The following is a 26,431-nucleotide window of genomic DNA, read 5'->3' as shown; positions in this document are numbered from 1 at the left end:
TAATCGCATAGATAATCATGACCATGTCATATTTGACCTTGAAATCAAAAGAAAATAAAGAAAAGTAAGCCTATTTTTAGGACTATTAAAGGTTTTTTTTTTTTTTTTTTTTCATTGTGACAATTGTGTGCAAGACAATTAAGACACATTTCTCCTAATTTACCATTACTATAATGCATCTGAGTGTTTTGAGCTTTTTCTTTCCAAATTCCCATTTTTCTCCGGTGATTCTCAATACATTCTAATTACTGTAATATGACAAGCTCTTCTTAAATTGGCATAAATGACAATACATCTTTGTTTAAATGCATTGCAGCAGGCACATTTTCTTCTCATTCTCATGTAAATAATGCCTTGTTGCAGAATATAATTGGTCATATTTCACACCAAGTCAAAATTTAGACTAAGACATATTCTTGAAAAGCTTCAAGAAAAATGCTTATTTTAACTTTTTTGGTTTGTTTATATTTATAGTTTTTGGTTTAGTCCTTAAAATTAGTCAATATTTAATCATAATTTTGCTAATTTACTTAAAAAATATTTATACATGTGGAAAAATGTGAGTAAAAATATACAGTATTATTATTATTATTATTATTATTTTTATTTTTTTATTATTATTATTTTTATTTTTTTTGCCGTTCAGTTATTTTGTGAAGCTGTTCAGTTTACCAGTGTTCGGCTCTTTCAGCTCAAACCTTTTGGCAATTTTTTTTCCCCCTGATGCATAATCTGTCTTGTTATAATTGATCAAAAAAATTGATCAAAAAACATTTTATCAGTAAATCCGCTGATGATATTACCTGGATGGGTTGCTTGCAGCCAGCTGAGCTTTGTGTCATTGAATGCTTACCAGCAGGGGGTGCTGTGGTGTTTTTAACTTGTTAGAGGAGTGTGCAACACTTGTGTAACCCATAAACAAGGAACAGAGCACTTGAAATGCAGCTGCATTTGGAAATGCAAGCATTCAAATGAGTTTACCTGTTGGTCTGTCAAGAGTCAATTAAGCAGCATCAATTGCCAAAAGTCTACACAACAATCACAGTTCTTATGAGAAATTTGGGAGAATCATTGAAAGCAATTGTTTTGTTTTTCAGGTGTTTGAGCGGATTCTGTTCATCTGGGCCATCCGTCACCCCGCTAGTGGATACGTGCAGGGCATTAACGACCTGGTCACACCTTTTTTTGTGGTCTTCCTCTCTGAATTCGTAGGTAAGCATTTAATAACCTTCCACATGGATCAGTTGGTCCGCTTGACTGATTCTTCACCTTTCTGAATGTGTCCTTTTGGTTGAGCACATCAGTTCAGTTTGCTCTGCTAATGGCGCGTTGACGTGTGCGATATGTCAGACTCAGAGAGATGCAGACAGGACAGTATCTGACAGATGATGGTGGAAAATGGTTGTATAAATGTAAACAAACTGACAATATCCTGTTGAAAATGTCAAACACAAAAATACAGAATATCAATTATCTTTGAAAGAAACTCTGAAAGATAAACAGTGGGTGAGTGAGAGAAATGGTGAAAGAGGGAGACGGATGGAGAGAGTGACAGACAGAAAGAAAGGGAAATGGGAAGAAGACAGAGAGAGAGAGAGAGACAGTTTGATAGACAAGGAATTAGCCTGAGAGAAAAAACACAGGGACAGACAGATGGGGAGAGAGGAAGACAGGAGAGATGGATAAACAGATAGAACGATCATTCTATCTTCAATCTGTCTGATATTCTATATATCGCTCTATGTATCGTTTGACTGTTCTATCTATCACTATCTATCGGTCTAGCTGTTGTCTTGGAGCAGTAGATGATAGATAGATATGCATTAGATTATATTAGATATAGATAGACAGACACATGGACAAAGGGACAGATGGAGAGAGACAGATAAAGTCAGGCAGGGAAATAGACTCTCCAGCTCTTGTCCTCATTGCTATTCTCCCTCCACCCGGCAGCTTTCCCCTCCCTTCCTTATTTATTTCCTGTCCTCTCATGTTGAAGGTTAATTACTTATGGATAGTTAAGGATTACAGAAGAACAATAGGAGGCTCATTGATCTCTCTGGTGTGCGCTGCTGCAATGTCACCAGTGCAAACACCAGGACATACCCACAGATTACCTGGATCACCAATCGATTTCTCTTTTTCTCCCCTGTCTGTCTCTCTCTCTCTGGCTGTCTACCTCGCCCAGCACTCTTTCAGTCTTTTCCTCATCCCTCTGTTTCTCCACAAAGCTCATTTAGCGAAAAGCAGATTTTTCATACGGGCGATTTCGTGTCATTCTGCAGGGCCTTTCAATCTCTAATTTGTTTGCGGGCCATGTGAATATGTGTGTGCGTTTGGGATTCACCGTGTGTATGAGCGAGCGACTCAATGCCGCAGGTCGAATGAGCCGCATTGATCGGCTGGATTTAAGTGTTTACAGAGGCTTGTGAGGGTGCCGAGCACACGGTGGGGGGCTCGACCCGCCGATCGATGCATCTGAACGAACTTCATGATCCCAACATGCTGGCAGCGGGAGATAAAAGAGCGGGGTTAGCGCCCTCCCTCCGCCCCAGGTTTCACCCCCGCCGTCGAGACCGGGGGGCAAACGCGTCTGGGTTCACGGGCGCTAACTGCTTCGCTTGCTCTCAAACGCAGCGTTTTGCCAACTTTCGCTGCGCTGTTTCTCTTGGCCGGCACGCCTCAGTGGCTTTCTAGGGCTCCTTTGCGAGCTTTTTAGCTTTCTGCTGAGACCGTCCTCTGAGAAGGCAAGAGAGAGAGAGACGGCATTGGAGAATATTGGCGCTTCACATTTAGCTCAATATCAGCGAGTAGCGTTTTAAAGAGTAGCCGGCAGGAAGGAGAGTCACGGCGCCCTTCGGTTTAAAGTGTTGGTATTGATGCGGCGAAGAATTTGAAGTGGAGGGACGAGACACGAAGAGGAGGGAATATTCTTAAAGGGTAAATCATCACATTTACCCTGACAGACAAAGAAGACAGCGGGGAAATCTCCTCTGTAAACCATCAATGCCCCGACTCCGTCTCTCTCACTCTCCCTCACACACACATTCATTTTTTTTTATTACTGAAGAGGGTGTGTGATATTCTCACCTTATTATTTATTGTCTTCCTGGTTTTATGAACCGTTATTTGCTCCATCACTGTGCATATTTTGGATTAGATGGGTGGTCTGGGTGGGATTTGTGGTTTGGTGGTTCATGTGTTGCTGAATCTGAGGGTAAAGGCTTTTGTGGCTTGAAAATGTTCATCAAAACATTGATAAAATAATCGCAGTAATATAGTTTATAAAATGTAGGCTGTTTATAGTTGTCAAGCAACATGACTCTTTAAAGGTATTGTTCACCCAAAAATGAAAAGTCTGTCATTCCAAACCTGTATGACTTGCTTTCTTCTGTTGAAAAAGAATGAATCAATCACTCAGTGAATTAGTGAATAATGAATCAGTCGTTTCTTTCCATGCAATTGGCACCTGGAGCTTTTTAAGCTTGAAAAAAGCACCATTAAAGTAGTCCATGACTAATGCATTAAATTCCAAGTAATATGATAGCTTTGTGATTTAAGTTATTCGCAGGAAATCTTCTCCTCCAGTGGTTGTAACCGGATCATTAAATCAGTGAATTGAGATTGGTCTTGATTTGTGATTTTGTGAATGGATCATTCAGACCCTTTTTTTTTTTTTTTTTTTTTTACTGAATCAGCTGATTCATCAATTGGTTACAAATCAGACATTGCTACCAACTAGGGTGGATCTAGGGTGGATGTCAAGGTTCAATTAAGTGTTCAATGAACAATTTTATATGGCTTCAAAGGCTTTAAATATGGTGTCATATTAATTATTATTATTAATAATAATTAATTACATTTATTTAGCGCTTTTCTCTGCTCTCAAAGCACTTTACATAGAAGGGGGAATCTCCACCAACCACCACCAATGTGTATCATGATCCACCTGGATGATGCGACGGCAGCCATAGTGCACCAGAACGCCCACCACACACCAGCTTACTGGTGGAGATGAGACAATCAGTGATGAAGCCAATCAGTATATATACAGCATATTGGACAGAGGCCACTGGGCAAATTTGGCCAGGATGCTGGGGTTACACCCCTACTCTTTTGAAAGACATCCTGGGATTTTTTTGTGTCCACAGAGAGTCAGGGCCTCGGTTTAACGTCTCATCCGAAGGACGGTGCTCTTTGACAGTATAGTGTCCCCGTCACTTTACTGGGGCGTTAGGACCCACACAGATCACAGGGTGGCCTCACTAACACCTCTTCCAGCAGCAACCTGGTTTTCCCAGAAGGTCTCCCATCCAGGTACTAACCAGGCTCAGCCCTGCTTAGCTTCAGTGGGCAAACAGTCTTGGGCTACAGTGTGATATAGACTTTGTTGATTAGACTTTTATGATCTTTTTTTTTAAGCTTAAGAGTTCCAGTCCTGTTGTTTTCCACTGAAAAAAGAAATTCATACAAGTTTGGAATGAGAAAATGATGGTTTTTGGGTGAACTATTCCTTTCATAAAGAATTCAATTGATGTGCGGTCACCAGGTGTGCGTCTGTCGGCATATTTCATAAACCGCTTTGAACATGGCTCATCCAATCCGCTTTTAGAGTCTGAGCTACATAATATGGATCATTTAATGCTCAAACTGAGAAATGGAGGAATGACCTGAATGAGCTATGGTTTGTTTCCCGAGTTGCAGATTTCACTTATGATTATTGAATGATCTCTCCAGTCTCTCATACTCACACACATACATACACGGCACAATAACCCCCCTTTTCCCCACAGGGTCAGAGAACAAGGTGGCAAAGCCTCTCTTTGTGCCACAAACAGGATTTCTCCTGCATTCTGTAAAGCCGCTTTATGCTGCAGCACTATGTGTGTGTGTGTCCGAAGCTTTGGAGTGATGTTGAAATGTGGAGGGCTAAATGGATCAGGAATCTCTCCAGTGCTGTGGCCAGTGACATATGGCCAGGCCTATGACCGGCAGGGCACTCCATGCTTCATTTGTGGTCAAAGAGGGCTATTTACTTTGCTTTTCCAGCTTTTTTCCCCCCTGCCAGCTCTTTCCTGTCGTTCTCCATCCGTCTTTTTTTACTCGAATCCCATCCGGGCTCTCACTCGGCCCCCATCAGCTGTTCTTCCTGCTGCAATGCAGAGGTTTCCTGACAGTTTCCTCTCAGAATTTGAGCAGAGAGGTTTTTGCCATTCCTCTACCTGCTTACCCCTCTGATTCACACATACAGTGGGGAAAAATAATTATTTGATCCCCTGCTGATTTTGTAAGTTTGCCCACTTACAAAGAAATTGATCATTTTTATGGTAGGCTATTTGAATAGATAGAGACAGAATAGCAACCAAAAAATCCAAAGAAAACACATTGTATCAAGGTTATAAATTGATTTGCATTTCAGTAAGTGAAATAAGTATTTGATCCCTAAGTAAAACATGACTTAGTACTTGGTGGAGAAACCCTTGTTGGCAAGCACCGAGGTAAGATGTTTTTTTGGGGGGGGGTTTTGTAGTTGGTCACCAAGTTTGCATATAACTCAGGAGGGATTTTGGTCCACTCCTCTTTACAGATCCTCTCTAAATCCTTAAGTTTTCTTAGCTGTCATTAAGCAACTCAAAGTTTCTGGACCCTCCACAGATTTTCTATAGGAGTAAGGTCTGGAGCCTGGCTAGGCCACTCAAAGACCTTAATGTGCTTCTTTTTGAGCCACTCTTTTGTTGCCTTGGTGGTATGTTTTGGGTCATTGTCATGCTGGAAGACCCATCCACGACCCATCTTCAGTGTTCTGGCTGAGGGAAGGAGGTTCTCGTCCAAGGTTTTACGGTACATGGCCCCGTCCATCCGCCCCTCAATACGGTGTCATCATCATCCATAATGTTTCCACCTCCGTGCTTGACTGTAGGGATGGTGTTCTTGGGGTCACCGTCAGCATTTCTCTCCCTCCAAACACGACGGATTGAGTTGATGCCAAAGAGCTAAATTTTAGTCTCATCTGACCACAGCACTTTCTCCCAAGCCTTCTCTGGGGGACCTTGCGGGCGCTGCAGGATTTCAATCCAGGGTGTTACCAAACAGCATTTGTTTGAAATCAAAATCTTTTGTAACAATATATATATCTTCACTGTCCATTTTGATTCAATTTATAGCATCCTTGCTGAATAATTTGTTTTAAAAAAATCTTACCGACCCCAAACGTTTGAACAGTAGTGTACATACTTTTATTGTCTAGTAGATGGGTATGCACCAATATGAGAATAACCGATAACCAATAATTCTTTATATTTGAAGGCCGATAACTGATATATTGGCTGATAAATCTAAATCCACATTTTTATATAATTTTTGAGAGCCTGATTACAAAAACAAAACTCTTACCATTTAAAAGCCTTGTCCCAAGCACACAATTTTAATATTCTCATTATTATTTTATGGAGCCAATATGACAGACTTGCCTTGCACATGTTGCACTTAACTGCATTTTCCTATTTTGAAGTGATTCCAATCATATTTCAATCAATTCAAAATCATCATGGTGGACAGTGTACATCTGAAGTGTCTCAGCTGAAGAAAATTATCCATTATTTATCGGCTTTAATATATGGACCAAATTTGGGGCGATAACATAAAAAAATTTACATATATCGACCGATACCGATATTGTGGCTGATATATCATGCATCCCTACTAGTAGCTGTATGCAAATAGGGGCTAAGCCTAATGCTGTTCACAGTCAGTTTGATTTTGTCTCTAACAACAGACCTCAGCAGCAGTTGTCCATATGGTCTTCAGCACGTGTTGATTTGCAGCTTCAGTTGAGTATCTACGGTCGTTGGAGAGCATGTATTCTTCATTGTGTCTTCGACCTTGGATCTGACCTTCTTCTTATCTATATTTCAGCTCTCATGTACTGCAATAAGTCGCGTGATTGACTGAATTGCTTTGGCGATGCGCAAGCTGCATGCAAACATGCCTAGAGCGCTCTCTCTCTCTCTCTCTCTCTCTCTCTCTCTCTCTCTTCTCTTTACTCAGTGCTTCATCAAAATAGCTCCTTGTTCTTCCTTCCCCTCCCTTCCTTATTAAGAAAAGAGGAAGAGAGAGAGATCAAGAGATGGAGGACTACATTAGTTGTGCGGTGGGTGGGTGAGTGGAGTGGCACACAGAAGTCTTTTCCAGCCAGGTCTGGCTCTCTGGGGCATAATGTGTGTATCAGCATCATTTAGCACATACTGTTTAAAGAGTCGGGAAAGGTCATGGCTGCGAGGGGAAGCCTGCGGAGGGAGGGAGGGAGAGGGGCGAGTTGATGAATGTGTTGAATAAAGAATGCAGTTTGCCGGCTAATGATCTAATGGCTTCGTGGTGTCTGTGCATACGATGCACGACACACCAGAACTGCTTTCGCCCGCAAGAAAACAAGTACTGCTGAGAACACCTGCAGCATGTGTGCTGGTTTGATCTGCTAGTGACCCAACATTAATGTGAGTGTGTGTGTTTTGTGTGTATTCTTTTTCAGAGGAAGATGTCGAAAATTTTGAAATGGCTAGTTTACCACTGGATACGCAACGAAACATCGAAGCCGACAGCTTTTGGTGCATGAGCAAATTGCTGGATGGGATACAGGTATTTGATCCACTCAAGGTTTATGGTAGATGGTAGATGTCATAACCATCTTTCTCCATCAATGTCCGTTCAAAAGTAGCATTAATTCTGTTAACTTATTTGGACATTGGCATTTAAAAATGTTCTGCTTTGCGCAAGCAGTGTATAAATCCTTACTATTTCATTTGACCTAGTTTGTCTTCTTCTTCTTCTTCTTCTTCTTCTTCTTCTTCTTCTTCTTCTTCTTCTTCTTCTTCTTCTTCTTCTTCTTCTTCTTCTTCTTCTTCTTCCTCTTCCTCTTCCTCTTCCTTGTCTTCATCGTCGTCTTCTTCCTCGTCATCTTCCTCGTCATCTTCCTCTTCCTTCTCTTCTTTGATTTTGTCTTCCTCATCCTCTTCTTCTTCCTCATCCTCATCTTCTTCCTCGTCCTCTTATTCGTCCTATTCTTCTTATTCTTCTATTTCTAAGTGCCCCTATTATGCTATTTTAAAGTTTCCCAACGTTGTTTTGGAGTCTCCTACAACAGGTTTACATGCATCAAAGGTCAAAAAACTGTTTCATTTTCTCAAAATATACATTTGCACATTTTCAATGATTCTCAAACGACTCGTCAGATGAATCAATATCTCGGAGTCAGTATCGCTTCTGTGTCTATTTATTTAGACTAAACCCTGTAGTGGACATCCTGTCCTTTTGCTCTTTTCCAAAAGCCAGAGACCAGTGGAATACAATGCAATACAAAAAGACTCTCCGAAGGCCAAAAAAAAAAGTAACAGTCTTTGTTGTGCTTAAGCCCCAGAGGATAAGACACTCACCCGCCTAGGGGAGAGAGACATGAAATACTTGGAGAGGAAGTTGAAGCTAGGACGTTTAAGCTAGGGGGATTCAGATCCTTGGCTGGCATTCCCTTGAGAAAGGCCCTCTGTTAGAGAGAGACGAGCGTGTCAGGGCACTCATCTGCAGGCGGGAGCAAGGGTCAGATGCAGGCCACAGTCAGGTTGTCCCGTGGGCCGCTCTGTGTTGTGCTCATTGGCTGAGTGGAGCCGAGCTGAAGGGCAGAACACGCGCCGCAGCACAGCAGATGGCCACTGGCCCTTAATGACCCACAAGGGAAGAGGAACAGAGACTGAAAACTACATTAGTTATAAATAACAATAACTGCTATAGCACCCTCGTTTCCCTCAGTTAATCAGCTGGTAACAAGCCACAGATCTCTGACAGACCCTTTGTTATATTATATTATATTATATTATATTATATTATATTATATTATATTATATTATATTATATTATATTATATTATATTATATTATCACAATCTGATGTTGACATTTTCACATCACAATTAGCCTGATGAATATTCTAAATGTTTTTTTCACAATCTTAAATATATCAGTTATTATCATTTCTTTTTGCTATTTTATCATTTTATTTATTTCTATTACATTTTTCATTTTAAGGGCTTTTAAAAGCATAAAATTAATTTTATTTTTAACTGGTTTTTATTTTAAAAAAATTACCACGTAGAATAAAAATTGCCTTTCCATAACACTATCCACAATGATTTTCATGTGTTGGTCAAAGTGGCTCATGATGCTTGCTTTAAGCGATTGAAGCGCTGAGACAAGTCATGTGAAAGAGCCTTAACGAGATAACAAAATAATTATTCCATGTTCTAAATACTGCCTTTGTTTTTCTCCATCAGGACAACTACACGTTCGCCCAGCCTGGCATTCAGATTAAAGTGAAGGCGCTGGAAGAGCTCGTCAGCAGAATAGATGGTAAGATCATGTTCACAAACACATTATCTACCAATTCCTTTCACTCTGCGTAGAATTAAAGAAATAGTTCACGCAAAAAAATAAAAATAGAATTTTATCTACTAAATCTCAGAGACTACAAAAAAAAAGTTTAATTATAATTTAATTAATTTAATTTGCCCCTGATCACTATTCTTTCATTGTGTGAAAAGAGCTGCATGAACATTCTTTCATATTTCTCATTTTGCATTCCTACGGAAGAAAGAATTTTCAATGACATGAGAATGAGTAAATGATTACAAAATTGTAATGTTTGGGTTAAATGGTTCTTTAGCGTTGTTTGAGGCGGTTGGTCCTGGTGTGGTTGTACCTAGGGTTACAAGCAGGTTACCCTCTGAAGCTGCTTGAAAGATAGAAATCACACTTTTTGTTAACTTGTGGCATTAAACTTGCAGTCATCTATTTCGGGCCCAATCATGTGCTTTTTGAGACAAATGCCCTCACAAGCTTCAGCGCAAATAACATGTCATGACTGCCAGAACAAAATGGCAGTGTCTGGAGTCCCTTAAACGATCCCATCTATTTTGCCCTTTGCCCTCCAGAACGAGGTGAACTATGTTTTTTCGGAACCATAAATAACAGTGCAAAATGCTCAAAACAACACGTTGTTGTTTTTCTGCCAGGGTGCGATCTTGTTCATCGCCTTGGAAAAGACTTGTTTTCCCAAGGTGTTGGCCGTTTCTGTTTCTTGGAATCACACGTTTCCGTTATACCACTAGTCCGCCTCTCTTTTTTTTTTTCCTGTCAGAGTGTTTATACCATCTGGATGCCTACCCCCCTGTTCAGTGTGTTTGGTGTGATAAGCTGAACAGCCCACACTGAAACTCTTGGTGAGAGCCGCCGCGCGCCTCTTTCCCATCAATCAGCATCCACGAGCACCGTGAGCAATAGCAGACCCCACAGTCTCGCCGGGGAGCACAGGAGAGAAATCAATTCCCCATAAGCCCCTGCGATTAGGGTGTGAAGGCAATTGGAAGTGAGTTGAGATGAGAGAGACGAATGGAGTGGACTGAGCGAAGGGAAAACAAATAGCACTTTCACATGGCTAGATAGTCAGGGAAATACACTAGCAAGCACTTTGTAGATGTTCACAAGTTTTTTTCTTTACACTGAAATGAGGAAAATGACAAGTAAGCTTAGATTCTGCTCATGACATGCTGGTTCTGAATCAGTGGTAACAGTTCGCCTTCCGTCTAACATGTTAAGCAACGTATAATGTATCATGTTGTTGAGTATATTTAGCAGGTCTTAAGGTTGGTATTAAATGTGCTTGACAGCTATTAGTTATTTTAAGAAAGCAGAAATTAGTATAAAAAATAACTGTCTAACAATTTTTTTTTAAATACTATATATAGGGTGCAACGGGGCTAAAGGTGGTAACAGGGTAAAAGGCTCACAAGCATGGGGCAAGAGGCACAAAGTCATATGTTTTGAATAATATCTAAGTTAATACTCGTTCAAAACTTTAGCAAAGTTTTTGCTATTTTCCGTTTATTTTGATGTATAAAATTTATTTTTGTTCAATGAATATACTCATTAAAATGTTCATTTTAAAAATACAGAAACAAAAGTAAACATTCTGAAAGCATTGAATGAGATCCCATAATAATTTAATATAGCTTTACAGTAGTAACAATAAATGAAATTTAATTATATGATATGATTAATATCATATTTTTAATTTTGATGGTTTAATTTTAAAGGGACACTTCACCCATTTGCATTAAGCTTTGCATTGTTAGAAACCCAGTCATACTATTGAATGGTTGTGCAACACTCTCTCATTTTCCCCTGAGACGGGAGAAATCCGTTATTTACCTCTTACACTTCCTCCCACAATGACGCAAAAATCGTCATTTTGCGTCATTGTAGGAGGAAGTGTAAGAGGGGGGGATTTCTGTTGAGACTACAAGCACTCGTTCCTCATCTTTCCCAGGGGGCGGGACCCGCTCACGCTACAGACCTATTACAGATCAGTGGGTGGGACTTTACTCTCTGAAACTGAAAGCAATATCCTCCATCTTGTTTGAAGCTAAGCTAACAGGCGCTGTGGAGACAGATGTAAAGTTATGACAATAGCGGAGGAGAGTACTCAATATGATATAGACTAGAGGAAGAGGATTTCGGAAGTCTGATGCTTGAATCAGGTGTTTGTGGCTACCTTTACAAGCCGCATTATAGCGAAGAGCCGCCGAGGCAGAAGACCTGCCTGCCGCGGACGAGGAGCCCGGACTGGCTCGGGTTAGGGCGGACTGGTGGCGCCGGTGATCTCACTATGCAACTACGAACCGCTACGAACACAGAGATAGAGTCCGTCTGTGGCAAAGATTTTCAACGATGACAATTTCTCCTGGACGAAATCTCTGAATCAGACGAGGACACGGACGTTTGTGTTGTGAACTAGTTTCCTAGTTTCGCACCGCATATGTTCTGACTGAACATCCAGGTACCATGCAATAATTCACCTTTTCGAAAGAAATACAAACGAGGAGTAATGCACTAATGAGTTCGCCAACTAACTAGACATTTTGTGTGAATGTGAAATTAATTTCAAGCTCTGGTGGTAGCTAGACTTGTAGACGGAAGAGTGATTTCTCTTATAGGCAGATATGCGCTTTCTGGATTAGTGGGAGTGGCTTGCGGAGCTGTGCAATGTGGTGCATTGTGGGAGTTGTTATCTTTCATACAAATGCGTCCTGAAGTTAATTTTTGTCTTTTCTCGGTCACAAAGGCACCAAATTCAAAATTTCTTTTACATTTCGACTACATATATGACCCACTTTAAATAAAAAACAATGTTCAAATGGGTGAAATGCCCCTTTAAATATGGTGATTATCTCTAAGGTGGACACCCAACATATTATAATATATGATATTGACCATGTGAATCTAACTATGTCATGTTAACAAATGGAAAAGTTGGATCAGCCAAATTCCCACGTCCATAGTCAAATGCGGTTGTAAAAGAAAAGTGCTGAGGTTTACTTTTGTGCAGTCTAGTGGTTTAAAGGAGAGAAATCAGATGCGCGCAAACACACGCATACAAACTGTTTGTATATTCCTCAAAACCCTTTTTTTGGCTCTAATTTAACCATTATAATGGCTAAAATAATAATGGGATGCTGCCTGTTGCATTTGCTGTTGTTGTTGTTTTTTTCTTCACCGCACGTTTTCACTTTGCAAATGTAAAAATATAATAGACTTTTTTTTGTCTGTATCTTTATTCAGTATGAGGACAGTGGTTTTGAAAGACACATCAACGGATCAATCTGTGACGGCCCTTTTTTACGGTTGTCTGGAAAAGTATGACTTTGAGGCATAAAAACATTTTTAAAGAGTTTTTCAAAAATTACAAAATCAATTGGTTGAAATTTTTGTGATGCAAGAAATAGTTTACAAAGGCTTTATGCTTTCATCTTGTTTACTGGAATCAGATTCATTATGACCAAACCTTTTGTTGGGATTGCAAGAGAAGAGAATTTGTGATAATGTTCAAACCTCACACCAATGACTCACTCCATTAGCTGAATCCATTATGATGCAACCCTTATGTAACATTGCAAAAGATCATTCATTATTTAAACCTTTCTTTTTTTTTAAATTATATTTTTTGCTTTTATTGGTGGCATAAAGGGTTTTCATTTTTGTTCTGACAGGTCCGACTTCAGTTCTCTGCACTTTCAGAGAGCTGTCACATTTTCTCCATCAATATCTATCAGGACTCAAGTCAATATGTCCGCTTTCGAAAGCCATTCTTATTCTGTTCAAAGGCCGAACGAGAGCTTATCAGAAAAATCCCTCTCTCAATGAGCTAAGCACCAGGTCTCTCTCTCTCTCTCTCTCTCTCTCTCTCTCTCTCTCTCTCTCTCTTCTCTCTCTCTCTGCGCATGTGCGAGTGTAGTGGGCAAGTGAGTGTGTTGGTTAGAGCGAGCGCGAATATCGAGCACTTTGAATGTGTTTTCTTATTTTCTTTCCCCTCAATTGTCTTAATAATTTTGTTTAAGATTACTGAGTGCTTGAAGCCGCTCGCGGCTTTTTGTCGCGTGTCGGTATGGCCGCTGAAGTTAGACAGGGAGTATCGCACCTGTCGTTGCGTAATGGATGCAGGTGTGTACCTGAGATTGGCGTGAGCGTGGAGGATGTTCTCGTGGGGGTGGGAGAAATTATAGGTTTCGATAATATTCTCTCAGCATCGCGTATGAACAAAGCTGTTATCGTGTTTTTAAAAACAGAGCAGTTAGTTAACCAGGTGACTGAGAATGGATTATGGATTAAGGAAATGTTTGTGCCCGTTACTCCTTTAACGGCTCCGGCAACTAAAGTCACTATTTCCAATGTACCGCCTTTTGTCTCAAATGACGCGATTGTTAAAGAACTAACCCGATATGGTAAAATCGCAAGTCCTGTCAGAAACATCCCATTGCGCTGTAAAAACACTGATCTCAAACACGTTTTGTCATTTAGGAGACAAGTGTTAATGTTTCTGACTTCAACAGAGCGCACATTAGAGATCTCGTTCCGTGTAAGTCATGGAGATGGATCATATATGTTGTATGCAAGTACAGATAATCTAAAGTGCTTTGAGTGTGGAAATATAGGCCATAAACGCTTCTCCTGTCCTAATAAAAAAGCGGACGTTGAGCAGCAGCTGCCTGTTAATGTTACTGAAAATGGATCAGCTCATCGTGATACCGAGGATAAAACGGCAACAGCACAGGATAAACAAGTACCTAAGAAACCAAACAAGAGGCCGTTAGAGGAGGTCTACGGGCACAATGAGGTGAGTGAAAGCGATGCTGGTGTGGATGTGGAGAGTAGTGAACAGGCTGGATGTAGTTCTGCGCTTGTCATAAATGATGATGTTGAGGAAGCAAAAGAAAACGAGAGTGTATCTCAGACAACAGCTGATGAATGCTTGGTGGATGATACAGATGGGTTATCTCAGTATACAGATGATAGTATGAGAGATGATGGGCATTGGTCTGAAGGGTCAGAAATGTCAAAAGTAGATACAGAAGATTTGTACACTGTGGCACAAATTAATGCATTTCTGGATGAGACAAAAGGTAGAAGCATAGAAGTGAGTGAATTTTTCCCAGATCTGGATAAGTTTATCTCTTCTGTAATGTGGGCAAGGAAAAGTTGCAATAATGATGAGCTATCAAAACAGAAACGTTTTAGGTTAAAAAAACATATAACTGAGATTCGGAAAAAGTTTAAGACAGGGAAAGGGAAACTGAAAAGAGGGAAATACAACTAATCACTATGGCTACACATCTCTTTCTGATTGTTATTTTTCTTTCTTTCCTTAACATGGAAATCTTACGTGTGGGCTCCTTAAATGTTAATGGGATGAGGGATAAGAGTAAAGCTGATACAGTGATAAATTTTATTAAGTTAAAGAAATTAGATGTTATTTTCCTACAAGAGACTCATAGTGATGCAAACAATGAGGTTGACTGGCGATTGTGGTGGGGGAATGAATGTGTGCTCTCACATGGTACTAACCTGAGTGCAGGAACTGCTATTCTCTTTTCTCCCTCTATAAAAGCTAAAGTTTTGGAAAAAAGTGAAATTGAACCAGGAAGATGTTTAGCAGTTAAGGTTGATTTAAATGGTCTTGTCTTTATGTTTGTGAGTGTATATGCACCTAATATAGGAGCTGAGAGAATACTTTTATTTAATAAATTGAAAGTGTTTTTAGGAAAGCAGCAAGCTAACGGCTTTACTATCTTAGCTGGGGACTGGAACTGTACACTTGATGCTTTGCTTGATAGAAATGGAGAAGAACCCCATTTTCAGTCATCTATAGTACTTGATAATGTTTTTAAAACCTCCAATCTTACTGATATATGGAGAGAAAATAACCCCTCTGTTAAACAATATACATGGGTAAAGGTTAGTGATGGGAGGATTTCAGCAGCACGGCTAGATAGACTGTACTTATCAAATAGTATGAAAAGTAGAATTATTCATACAGCCATTGTCCCCACATCTTTTACTGATCACAAATTAATCACTATTGATTGTACTTTGAATTCTAAGAAAAACAGAAGTGTTTACTGGCATTTTAATGTAAAATTGTTAAAAGACAAGAGTTTTTGTGAATCTTTTAAACTTTTTTGGGAGACATGGAAAAAAGAGAAAATAAGATTTGATAATGTTATTCTTTGGTGGGAAGTTGGTAAAGCCCACATAAGGGATTTTTGTCAGCAGTACACATCCCATTCTAATTTTTTTTTTAAACAGTCTCTGGAATGGCTTGAAAGAGAAATCCTTGCCCTTGAAAAAAACATGATAGGAGATTTTTCTTCCAATGTACATGAGTGGTCTGAGAAGAAATTAAAATTAAGCTCTATTTTAAATGAAAAGGTTAAAGGAGCTCTTGTGAGAAATAGATTCTTATCTATAAAGGATATGGACAGTCCCACCTCTTTTTTTTTCAATCTGGAACGTAAGAGTGTACAAGTTAACCAAATGTATAACCTGAAGAATGACAATGGACAATGTACATCTGAACCTGTGGAAATGCGCAGACTAGCAGTGAAGTTTTATTCGCATTTATACTCACCTGAGGACATAGACATTCCAACGCAAGATGGATTCCTACAAAATCTTCCCTGTCTAAATGAAGAAGATAAACAAGCATTGGAGTCTGGACTAACTCTTGCTGAATTAAGTGATGCCGTAATGGGTCTTTCGTCGGATCGTACCCCAGGCATAGATGGACTTCCTGGTGAATTTTATAAGCATTTCTGGACAACATTTGGATCTGATTTATTTGAGGTGCTCAATGAATGTAATCGTACTGGTTTTCTACCTAAGAGCTGCCAACGGGCTGTTTTAACATTGCTTCCAAAAAAAGGTGATCTTACCCTGTTAAAGAACTGGAGACCTTTGGCAATTCTCTGCACTGATTATAAAATTTTATCAAAGTGCCTTGCCAACAGATTGAACAAAATATTGTTCAAAATTATACACAAAGATCAATCTTATTGTACAAAAGACAGATGTATTGCCGATAACTTGCATCTATTACGCGATGTCATTGATTATGCAATGTGTAATAATATTGATGTAGGAATACTGTCACTTGATCAGGAGAAAGCCTTTGATCGTGTTGATCATCAATATCTTTTTAAAGTATTAGAAGCTTTTGGGTTTGGAGAGAAATTTAGGAAAATGATAAAGTTGTTGTACAATAATGCAACATGTTTGGTAAAGATAGCAGGAGGTCTGAGTGTCCCTGTTAAGGTACAGAGGGGTATCAGACAAGGATGCCCAATTTCTGGTCAGCTTTATAGCTTAGCTATTGAACCTCTTCTATGTAAATTAAGAGAGAGTTTAATGGGTTTGAAGGTACAAGGTGCTATTTTTAATGATTATGTAAAAGTTTCAGCTTATGCTGATGATATTACTGTTGTTTTAAGGGATGTTAAAGATGTTCAGGTTTTGAAAGAGATTTTATTAAGTTATGGTAAAGCCTCATCTGCAAAAGTAAACTGGGTGAAAAGTGATGCATTGTGGTGTGGTTTAGACCACAACACTCCAGCTCTCCCAGGTAATTTAAAATGGGGAAAATCTGGGTTAAAATATTTGGGGGTGTTTTTAGGAAGGGAGGATTACAAGAGACAGAATTGGGAGGGCCTGGTGGAGAAGGTGTGTGCTCGGTTGTCTTCCTGGCGGTGGTTGCTACCACAGTTATCCTATAGGGGAAGAGCCCTGGTCTGCAACAACCTTGTAGCCTCAATGCTATGGCACAAAATGAACATTCTGGAACCTCCTGAAGATTTGGTTGAAAAAATCCAAAAACGCTTAACAGACTTTTTTTGGTCCGGTAACCATTGGACAAAAGCATCAACTTTGTTTCTGCCCAGACAAGAAGGTGGACAAGGGCTAGTGGATATTAAAAGCCGAATTAAGACTTTCAGACTACAGACAGTAAAAAGATTCCTCTACGGAGTGGATGTCAGCTGGTCTGGAGTAGCTTGTGCCCTCCTTAGAAGAGCAGGAGGGATGGGGCTGGATAAACATTTGTTTCTCCTGGACATTCAAAATGTTGATTTGACTGGACTAACTTCCTTTTACCATTCAGTATTCAAAGCCTGGAGGACTTTTAATATCTCAAGAGACATCACGGATGAGGGAGGTCTCTGGTCAAGAGAGGAACCCCTAATGTACAACTCTATAGTGGACTCAGTGATTTTAAAGTCACCATCGATGAGGAATCTTCTAAAGGCTGCAGGCGTTGTAAAGATTGGGGATTTAATAACTTCAGATGGATGGATGTCTCCTGAAATGCTAGCCTCCAAGATTGGAGTAAGATCAATTCGTCTGACACAAAGACTGTTAACTGAAATCCTTGAGAGCCTATCGACGGAGTTTAAACGCAGTGTGGAAACAACTAATGAAGAGATGGATGTAACTTTTCCTGAACTAAGAATATTTCCGGCTGTGGGTATTTTTGAAGAAAAGGAGGGGTCTTTGTTGACCTTCAAGACACCTGTACTGGACCGTTTCAGTAAAACTGAGAAGAAAGCACTGTATGTCATATGTGTAAAAGTTTCACACTCTCACTCTTTAGGAGGAGTTAAAGAGTCAAAATGGCAAGAGCTATTCGGATCAGGCTCTTCCCCGAAGGGTTGCTGGAGGGCCTTGTACAAGCCTCCCATTGAGAAAAGGTCTGGAGACCTTCAGTGGAGAGTTGTGCATGGGTTAATAGCTACGAACAGATACAGAGCACACCTCGATCCCCAGGTTCAGGAGGGATGTCCTTTTTGTGGGATGACTGAAACTGTTTTTCATTTATTTTTCCAATGTGGGAGGCTTGTGCCTTTATTTTCTCAATTAGAAGAATGGTGTACAGTTTTGGGAGAAGTGTTTTCACCCATGTTATTTATCTATGGACCAAAATATAGCAGAAACAGAAAGCAGATCCATGTTTTGCTTAATTTTTTGTTTGGGCAAGCAAAAATGGGAATATGGATTTCACGTAAAAGCAAAATAAATAATGTTGGGACAACTGATGCAATGTTAATTTTAAATGGGTTAATTAAAACTAGATTAAAGGTGGAATATGCATACTATAACTTGGTTAAAGACCTGGAGACTTTCAATCACATTTGGGGAGTAAACCAGTGCATATGTGAATCTGATTTTGATGGTGCTTTGCAAATTTATATTTAATTGTGCTATTGTCTTGCTTGGTTTTTTGTGCTATTTATTATTGTATGTTTGTGTTTTAAATTACCTTTTTAAATCTATGTAAGGTTTAGTTAAACCCTGAATATTTTGTAATAAAAGGGGGTTAAAAGTCAAAAAGTCTCTCTCTCTCTCTCTCTCTCTCTCTCTCTCTCTCTCTCTCTCTCTCTCTCTCTCTCTCTCCATTTCTCTCTCTCCATTTCTCTCTCTCCATTTCTCTCTCTCTCCATTTCTCTCTCTCTCTCCCCATTCAATCGAATATAATTACACGCACGTTAGGGGTCTATAATGTTAATTCAGTGAAACAGGTGTGGGGAGAATTCAACAATAGCGGTGATCTTAGTTCAGGGCCAGAGGGCTTCTTTAAACAATGGGGGTCCATAGATGGGTTACAAAAGCTACTCCCAGTGCATCACTTTGCAGAAACTACCAGCAAATGTATCTAAATCCCCTGTGCTTTCTTTTCTACGCCCACAGAGGATGTCCACATCCACTTTCAGAAGTGTGAGGTGGAGTATCTGCAGTTTGCTTTCCGCTGGATGAATAATCTGCTGATGAGGGAGCTGCCGCTGCGCTGTACTATACGCCTGTGGGACACATACCAGGTACTGTTGCACCAAAACAGCCAGACAATTAGAATGAAAACATGTCAGAAAAGGCTTTACTTGAGCTTTATGTCTATGTGCCTTTTATCTGATAATTTGATCCGAAGTGACCTGGAGTGGCCCGGGGTTAAGCGTCTTGATCAAAAAGTAGTTCATGGATCACTTACATGTTTGAACCTACAAATTTTGGTTACCAGTCCAGAACTTGAACTGCTAGTAGGGGTGTACATATTTGTGCTGAGAATTAGTTTTTCAGTTCGGTTACTTTGCTATAGTACCGTTTTTGCTTTCGTCTAGAAATGTATAATTTACCTGAGCTTTTTAAGAAAAATCATTATACCAACTAATTAATATTTATTAAAATGAATTTTACAATACATACTTCAGTGTAGGAATAGAAATGTGAATTATTATTATCATTATTAATATTATTTAATTTTAATGTTTCAATATTCATTCCTATTTGTTAAATAATATGAACTAAAATTTTAATTCAAGCCAATACATAATGTAAATTTAGGGCATAGAAATGTGTTTTTATTGTTTATTATTATTATTATTATTATTATTATTAATAATGTTAAATATTAATGATAATAAATATTCAAGTTCCTACACCCCCAAACTGGAGGGACAGTAGTAGAATATTGACAAAAACAGTACAACATTTTTGTACAGTACTATTGTCAAGTATGTATTGTAGTTTTGGATTAAAAAAATTAGCATGTAATTTTAAAACAATTATTTCATTTATTTTTGTAGGAATAAATAAATGTAAAAAAGCTTTTTTGGCCATTTCAGAAGATGGTTTTATGAAGAAGTTCATGTCCATTTGTATTTATTTTTTTATTTTTATTTTATACTTGAGTTTTGTTATAGTAATTATAGTCAGTTATTAAATTCCACAACTGATGCTTTCAATGTCTTTTTACTAGTGCTGTCAGTTGATTAAATTAAGCGCACATTTTTCTGTAACTAATAGCGATTAATCCCACCTAACTAAAGATTTTAATGTATTTGTATATAGTAATCTCCAAATGAATGTAGAAACAACATAAAGACAGTATATTTTAAATATTTGTTTAATGGCATCTTTTTGTGAAAGAAGGCCATTATCACTGAAACCAATTCTGATGTCTCGATGAAATAGATTTTTTTTTTGCCATTAATTATAGCCATTCAATGTTCCAGTATAATTGAAATCTATCAGTTTTAACATTTATTAGGCTTTAAAAAATAAAACTTTTAATGTAAGTTAACTTAAAACAATCTTCAAATAAACCTATTGTAATAAATGTCACAATTAGCTGTGCCTTTAATAAATCAGGGCTCAATTTTTCAATTGGCCCAGTCAGACCAATTTAGATTTTTACTTGCACAAAATGCACAAAAAGTTATTGGTTTCATTGGTCTGACCCATGTAACCTTTGTAAACAGTGCTTTAAGATTTTCAGGTAGGTCTAACGCGTAGGAAATATACAAAAATTTAAATAAAGTTATCAAACACTTCATAAATTATAAATTAAATGTAGATTTAATCCTTATTAAAGCTACAAAAGTTATTCAGTCAAGAGCAATGAGTGATTTTTCTCTTTTTCTTTAGTTCTCTAATTAACATTAATGAAAGGCATCACAACAGCAGGTTTATTAGGCTGCTGTCACTTTAAGACCAGGCCTGGTCCTCTCTCATCCTTCACTGTCGTCGCTCCTCCTTTTATGCTCCCGAAGCCCCGCATGAGAACTCGGAAGCTGGTGCGGAAATTAATCGCATGCACTGACGTGTTCATTTTGACAGCCCTACTTTTTACATCCCTAGTCACCCCTATGTCACCTCCTGTAACAGGGTTTGCGGGAATAATGCAGACTCCCATGAATGATTACTGATCTTCAAGTCATTTTTTTAAACGCTTCAGAGGTTATGGGTGACATGTCCTTGAAGACCATATGCTGCTCATACATAGTTTTTTTTCTTGTTAAAATGTCTCAAAGGTGTGAACTACTCATATTCCTGTCATTCATTAATATTCCTTTGAAGAGTTTCCTTCCACTGAATGCCTTTCGTGTCCTGTCTTCATGTCCTCTCTGAGACTTCCTTTTGATATATCTCCTTGCTCATTCCTTTGTCCTTTACGTCTGCCTCCGCCTATCTGCCTTTCCATCTCTCATGCATGGCTTTTTGACGTAGATCCATTCCCACAAGGTGGGTTTTATTGGATAAAGGGGGAATAGTTGTCAGGTGACAAGTACAATCCAAGAGAGGGAATGGCGAGTGGTGAACCATTTGCATGTCATTTGCTTTTTTTGTGTTTTGAATCAGCGTTGTTACCAAACATTGTTGATAGCCATGTTTGATCATCAGCCCCTTTAAGCAACCTTAAAGACAGCATACCTTTAAAGAAGTATTATGCCCTTTTACAAAGTCTTGATTTTGTTTTTGGGGTCTAATAGAATAGCTTTGATTGATTGGTCGGCTGGACCAGTGTGTTGTGATTGGTCAACCACTTCAAGAATGTTCAGAAATGTCACCTTAACCACAACAGTGAGCCGCAACTCAACCAGGCTTTGCCCCCCTTTTTTGCATATGCCTTGGGTGGGAATTATTTAAATAAGGAATATTGTGACGTGTTCGTTCCTAGAAAAGTTAAAAAGGCATTTCAGGAAGTTCAGAAACTGTTTTGAGTGACTTTGTGCTTTGTAACCTTGCAGACATTTTTCATGCTCAAACAGTTGAAAGTTGAAAATGTAAAAAATCCTAATAGGTACTCTTTAATATATTTTGACATTTTTTTCTTAACCGCGTGTGTAAAATCTTAAGTAAAGAATTACAGTGAGTATACCTTTAAGCCGTTTTCCTCCAGTTATTTTCCATCTGCTCTTTCTCAATTCCTGCTTCTTTTTTTCTTTGCTTATTTCCTCAGGCGTTTTCACTGCGGGGTCAGGTTTGGGGCGAGCAGTAAAGGTGGCATTGACCCACCTCGCTGAGGTAGAGAAGGGGAAATGTGTCAGTGAGGCCAGCTTATAATGCAGAGAGAAACCAAGCCATGATGCATGTGTGTTTACAAGGTTAAACTACGCTTAAACCATCACTTGTATCCTGCCCTGCCTCCTTCAAATGTAATGATAGATCAAAGAGAGGCATGCAGATCATCTATTTCATTAATAAATAAAACTGTTAATGTTATAAAAAATAACATAAAATGCTGTAAAAATAAATATTATGCGCATCAATTTTTGGTCAAGATCTTGTATTGAGAATGCAAGAGTCCAGCACTCTGTAAAGTCTCCTCCAGCACAACCCAAAGACTTTTAATGAGTTTAAGGTCAGGACTCAATCATGAGTGAAAATGATTCTTCATGCTCCCTCCCAACCATTCTTTCACAATTCTTTCTTTTTGTGTTAAAATAGATCTCTTTTAAAAATGTTGCACAAAATGATAAAAGATCATGTAAAATATAAAGCAGCGCGATGCCACGTTGACAAGGGGAGCCTATAAAGCAAACTTAAGCGCAACTTTACAGAACTGGCTCATGAATGTTAATGAGATTACATGAGAGGGCAGTCCAGGTTATGTAGCAGCATCTGCAAGATTCAATTAATATTCATGAGCTCGGCCATCATTTATCGTGACATCACAATGCGTACAACCTGCTTCAACTTTTTTTTTGGATAACATGGCTTGATGAAAGCAGATTTGGGTACATTTTGATTTCTCTTTGCATTAATTAGACCTTTTTTTTGTCATTTTGTAAAAAACGTCCATTGTTAAAATGGCAATTTGGGGCTTTTCCGATAACACTGAATAATATGTTCCTGGTTAATTGTTAATGAATGCTTTCATTGACATTATCCAGTGAGCACAGCAGACACATGTTGCATGTTTGGCGGACCAGAGTAAGTTAATTAGATGAGAGGGTTTTATCCACTCATTCGAGGTTAAAGGCGGAGAAGAGAGTCTCAACTTCTCCTGGGCTCCTTTATCAGGTCCCTCCTGTAATTGCACGTTTGGCACAAAGACTCACTCCTCAAGATCAATTAGAGGTGCACAAAGAGCTCAGGCCAGAAAGAAAGAGATGTGGGCGAACAAAATGAAGAAGGAGAGAGAAAGAGCTGTGAAGACAAAAAGGAAAGTCATGCTAATGTCTGACTGATGTTCTAAAGCATCTGCATCTCACGGGACCCGGCCCCTCCATTAGTGAGATGGGTTTTGTTGAGAGGTGGGGGAGAGAACACGGATACGTTCCTAGGAAAGAGACTTAATCACGAACGCTGCTTTCTTTTGCTTTTGTTGCTTAGTCTTCACTCATCTTAAGGCTCCCTATCTCTCCTGTCTCTCTTTGTCTCTTGATCCATTCTTACTGTCTCTTTCTTATCCCCTATAAACAAACAAGTACAATTGGTGATACTATGGTACTTGTAGTACACTTAGTTTTGGTCCACTAATCAGAGTGAAAAAGGAGAAACAATATACTAACTGGCAAATTACGGTTATAAAGTTTGGGGTCAATAGGTTTGGGATCAAAAGTAAAGACATTTATAATGTTACAAAAGATATCCAATAAATGCTGTTCTTTTCAACTTTCTATTCATCAAAGAAACAAATATTAAGCAGCGCAACTGTTTTCAACATTGATAATAAGAAATGTTACTCGAGCAGCAAATCAGCATATTCAAATGATTTCTGAAAGATCATGTGACACTGGCAAATAATTTGTGTATATATCTGTATCTCTTTTTATAAAAAAATTTTTAGATAAGACAATTTAATTTCTTTATTTTCTTAAAAAATCCTTTTAGAAACATATCTTAATAGTGCGCTTTTATTATTTTATTATTATATATTTTATTTATTAAATATTTTCTTTTTTCACGGTGCAAAAGTCCTCTTTATTTGTTGTAGTTCAATTTTAGAGAAATAATAATAAAGTGAGATTTGAACCCGGTGTCACCAAAGAAACACCTTTGGACCAACACAACTCCCATGACTGATCAACTGAACTCCTAGAATCGCTTCTAGTTCTTGCAATTTATTTGTCTTGATAAAAATCCAACTTTTTCCTCCTTCCTCATTCTCCTCCTCTTTTCCCCATTTCTTCTCACTTCAAGAGGGACCAACAGAAATGAAAGCAAACAAATCTATTTATAACCGCTCGCTGCCTCTCAAGTAACTGATTGTACCACACTGTACACAACACAAGTAGAGGGGGATGCTGGGGAGAGAAGAGGACGAATGTGGAGCGGAGAGCCGGAATGGGTGGTGTCTTCTTTAGATATGTTGGGAATAACTAACACGACCTAATTCCCAGTCCAATACATTAGATAGATGGTAAAACTACATTAGGAGCTCTGCGTGTATGCGCTCGACTGTAGCTGAATAATTTTATGAATAATATTTTAAAACTCATATTACTCATCATGGAAGAAAGCGGTTCTTTTTATTTCTTCGCTGGAGCAGTAGCTAAGCAGCAGCACATCCGGTTCAAATGAAGACGGAAGAATCCTCACACAGATCTTGTCTATACATCAACCATTTATATTGACCATGTTTGTCAGTGTCAAAAAATGCAAAAACACCATAAAAGTGGCTCATATGGCTGTTCTTTTAGTGTTATTTATATACTATTATAATATTTATATATTTTAAATTAGCTTTTATTTTTATATTGTCTCTTCATTTTAATTGTATTTTATTTATTTTTTTGTCATTTTTATTAGTTTAGCTTTAATTTATTCCATTTTAGTTTTTTTTTTAAAGTTTTTCATCTAATATTTATATTTATAATAGTAATAATAGTTCTAGTTAACAATAACGCTGGTGAGGTACAGACTAAATATACGAATAATTTTTTTGTTAAATCTTCCTCTTCATAGCTTTCAAATCTCTTTTACGTTCATGTTTAGAAATGGCCTGGTTTGATATCATTGGTTCTCAAAATATGGTGAAGAATTACTTCAGTAATTTCAGTCTTAGAGGCACTGGTGCTACATAGGTCTGGAGCCCTGTGTAACATGACTTCAAAGGCTCTAAATATAGCACATACTTTTGTGGCACTTTCATGTTCTTTTGTTTGTTTTTGTTTTTTCATAAACTGCTGTTGTAAGGGGAAAAAAAAACTTGTAAAGATTTAATAAAGTCCGTTTAGTTTTTCAAAGCAGCTTTGTGAAGTCATAAATCCCACAGCCAGCCATCCAAAGACAACTGGCGAGGAAAAACTCCTTAAGATGTTCAGGTATGAAGACAAAAAGCCTTAAAAGGAACCAACACAAGGGTGAATAAATGATGGCAGAATTTTTAATTTTGGATGAACTATTGCTTTAAAGCTCAAGGCTGGTAACTGGAAGGTTGCTGGTTCAATCCCCGCAAGGAGCAAACCTCGAACAATCATTATTTTGCCCTTTGAGAAAGCCACTTAACCCCAGGGGTTGTCTCTCTAATAAGTGTGCTGTGTGTCACTTTGGATAATCATCTGCTTAATGACTGCTTACTTATGCAAGCATGTGCATTCTGCTCTGTATCTGCTCTTGATCCTCAGGCGGAGTCAGAGGGATTCTCACATTTCCACCTCTACGTGTGCGCCGCCTTCCTCATCAAATGGCGTAAAGAGATCCTCTCCATGCTGGACTTTCAGGTACCGATATGTTTCCGTGTTTCGTGCATGTCACGGCCGCTGGGCTCCTCGAATAATCTTAGGTCGTTTACATGTGACTGTCTGCGTGTCTTCCCACACATGCATGCATCACTTGAAAGCGTCCCGTCCGTCACTTATCCCAAGACTATCGGAATAATTGGCCCTCCAGTGGAGAGGCCTCTGCTGAAACCGAATTTCACAGACCAGCGGATTCACCACACCTCAGCGCCCGCGAAAAGAGAACGTTCTGTTATTCTCTCTCTTTCACGCTTTCTTCCGAAGGATCTCCACGCCTCGGCTCCGTCTCTGATTCTCTCGTTTATTATTTGCCTCATTGTCAGGTCGGGTAGAGAAGGGTTTGACGAACAGCTATTTGAGCTGGCGTTTATACTCGGGCTGTCAGTGGTTTAAAATAATCACATTTAATCATCTATGGACACACGATCACTTTCACAAATTTGCTTATTTGATTTTTAAAAACGTCTATAAATATTAATAATAATATTTATATTTATTGTTGTTGTTGTTGAGGAAATCTGTGATGCGATCATATGAAAATTCTTA

General features: G+C 38.7%; 1 protein-coding gene across 2 annotated transcripts in view; it reads left to right on the top strand.

Annotated features, from left to right (window-relative positions):
- tbc1d22b (TBC1 domain family, member 22B) overlaps positions 1 to 26,431 on the top strand; it is a 52,440-nt gene that overhangs the window by 22,267 nt on the left and 3,742 nt on the right. For both annotated transcript variants that reach the window (XM_084389362.1, XM_084389363.1), the window contains 5 exons: positions 1,098 to 1,212; positions 7,529 to 7,635; positions 9,320 to 9,395; positions 19,113 to 19,240; positions 25,772 to 25,867. In XM_084389362.1, coding sequence (XP_084245488.1) covers positions 1,098 to 1,212; positions 7,529 to 7,635; positions 9,320 to 9,395; positions 19,113 to 19,240; positions 25,772 to 25,867 — 522 coding nt within the window. The remainder of the gene's footprint in view (positions 1 to 1,097; positions 1,213 to 7,528; positions 7,636 to 9,319; positions 9,396 to 19,112; positions 19,241 to 25,771; positions 25,868 to 26,431) is intronic.

The sequence above is a fragment of the Rutilus rutilus genome (genome assembly GCF_951802725.1).
Source record: "Rutilus rutilus genome assembly, chromosome: 19".
NCBI classification, from domain to species: Eukaryota; Metazoa; Chordata; class Actinopteri; order Cypriniformes; family Leuciscidae; genus Rutilus; species Rutilus rutilus.
The sequence above is the reverse complement of the archived record's forward strand: the minus strand, read 5'-3'. Positions and strand labels throughout refer to the sequence as shown.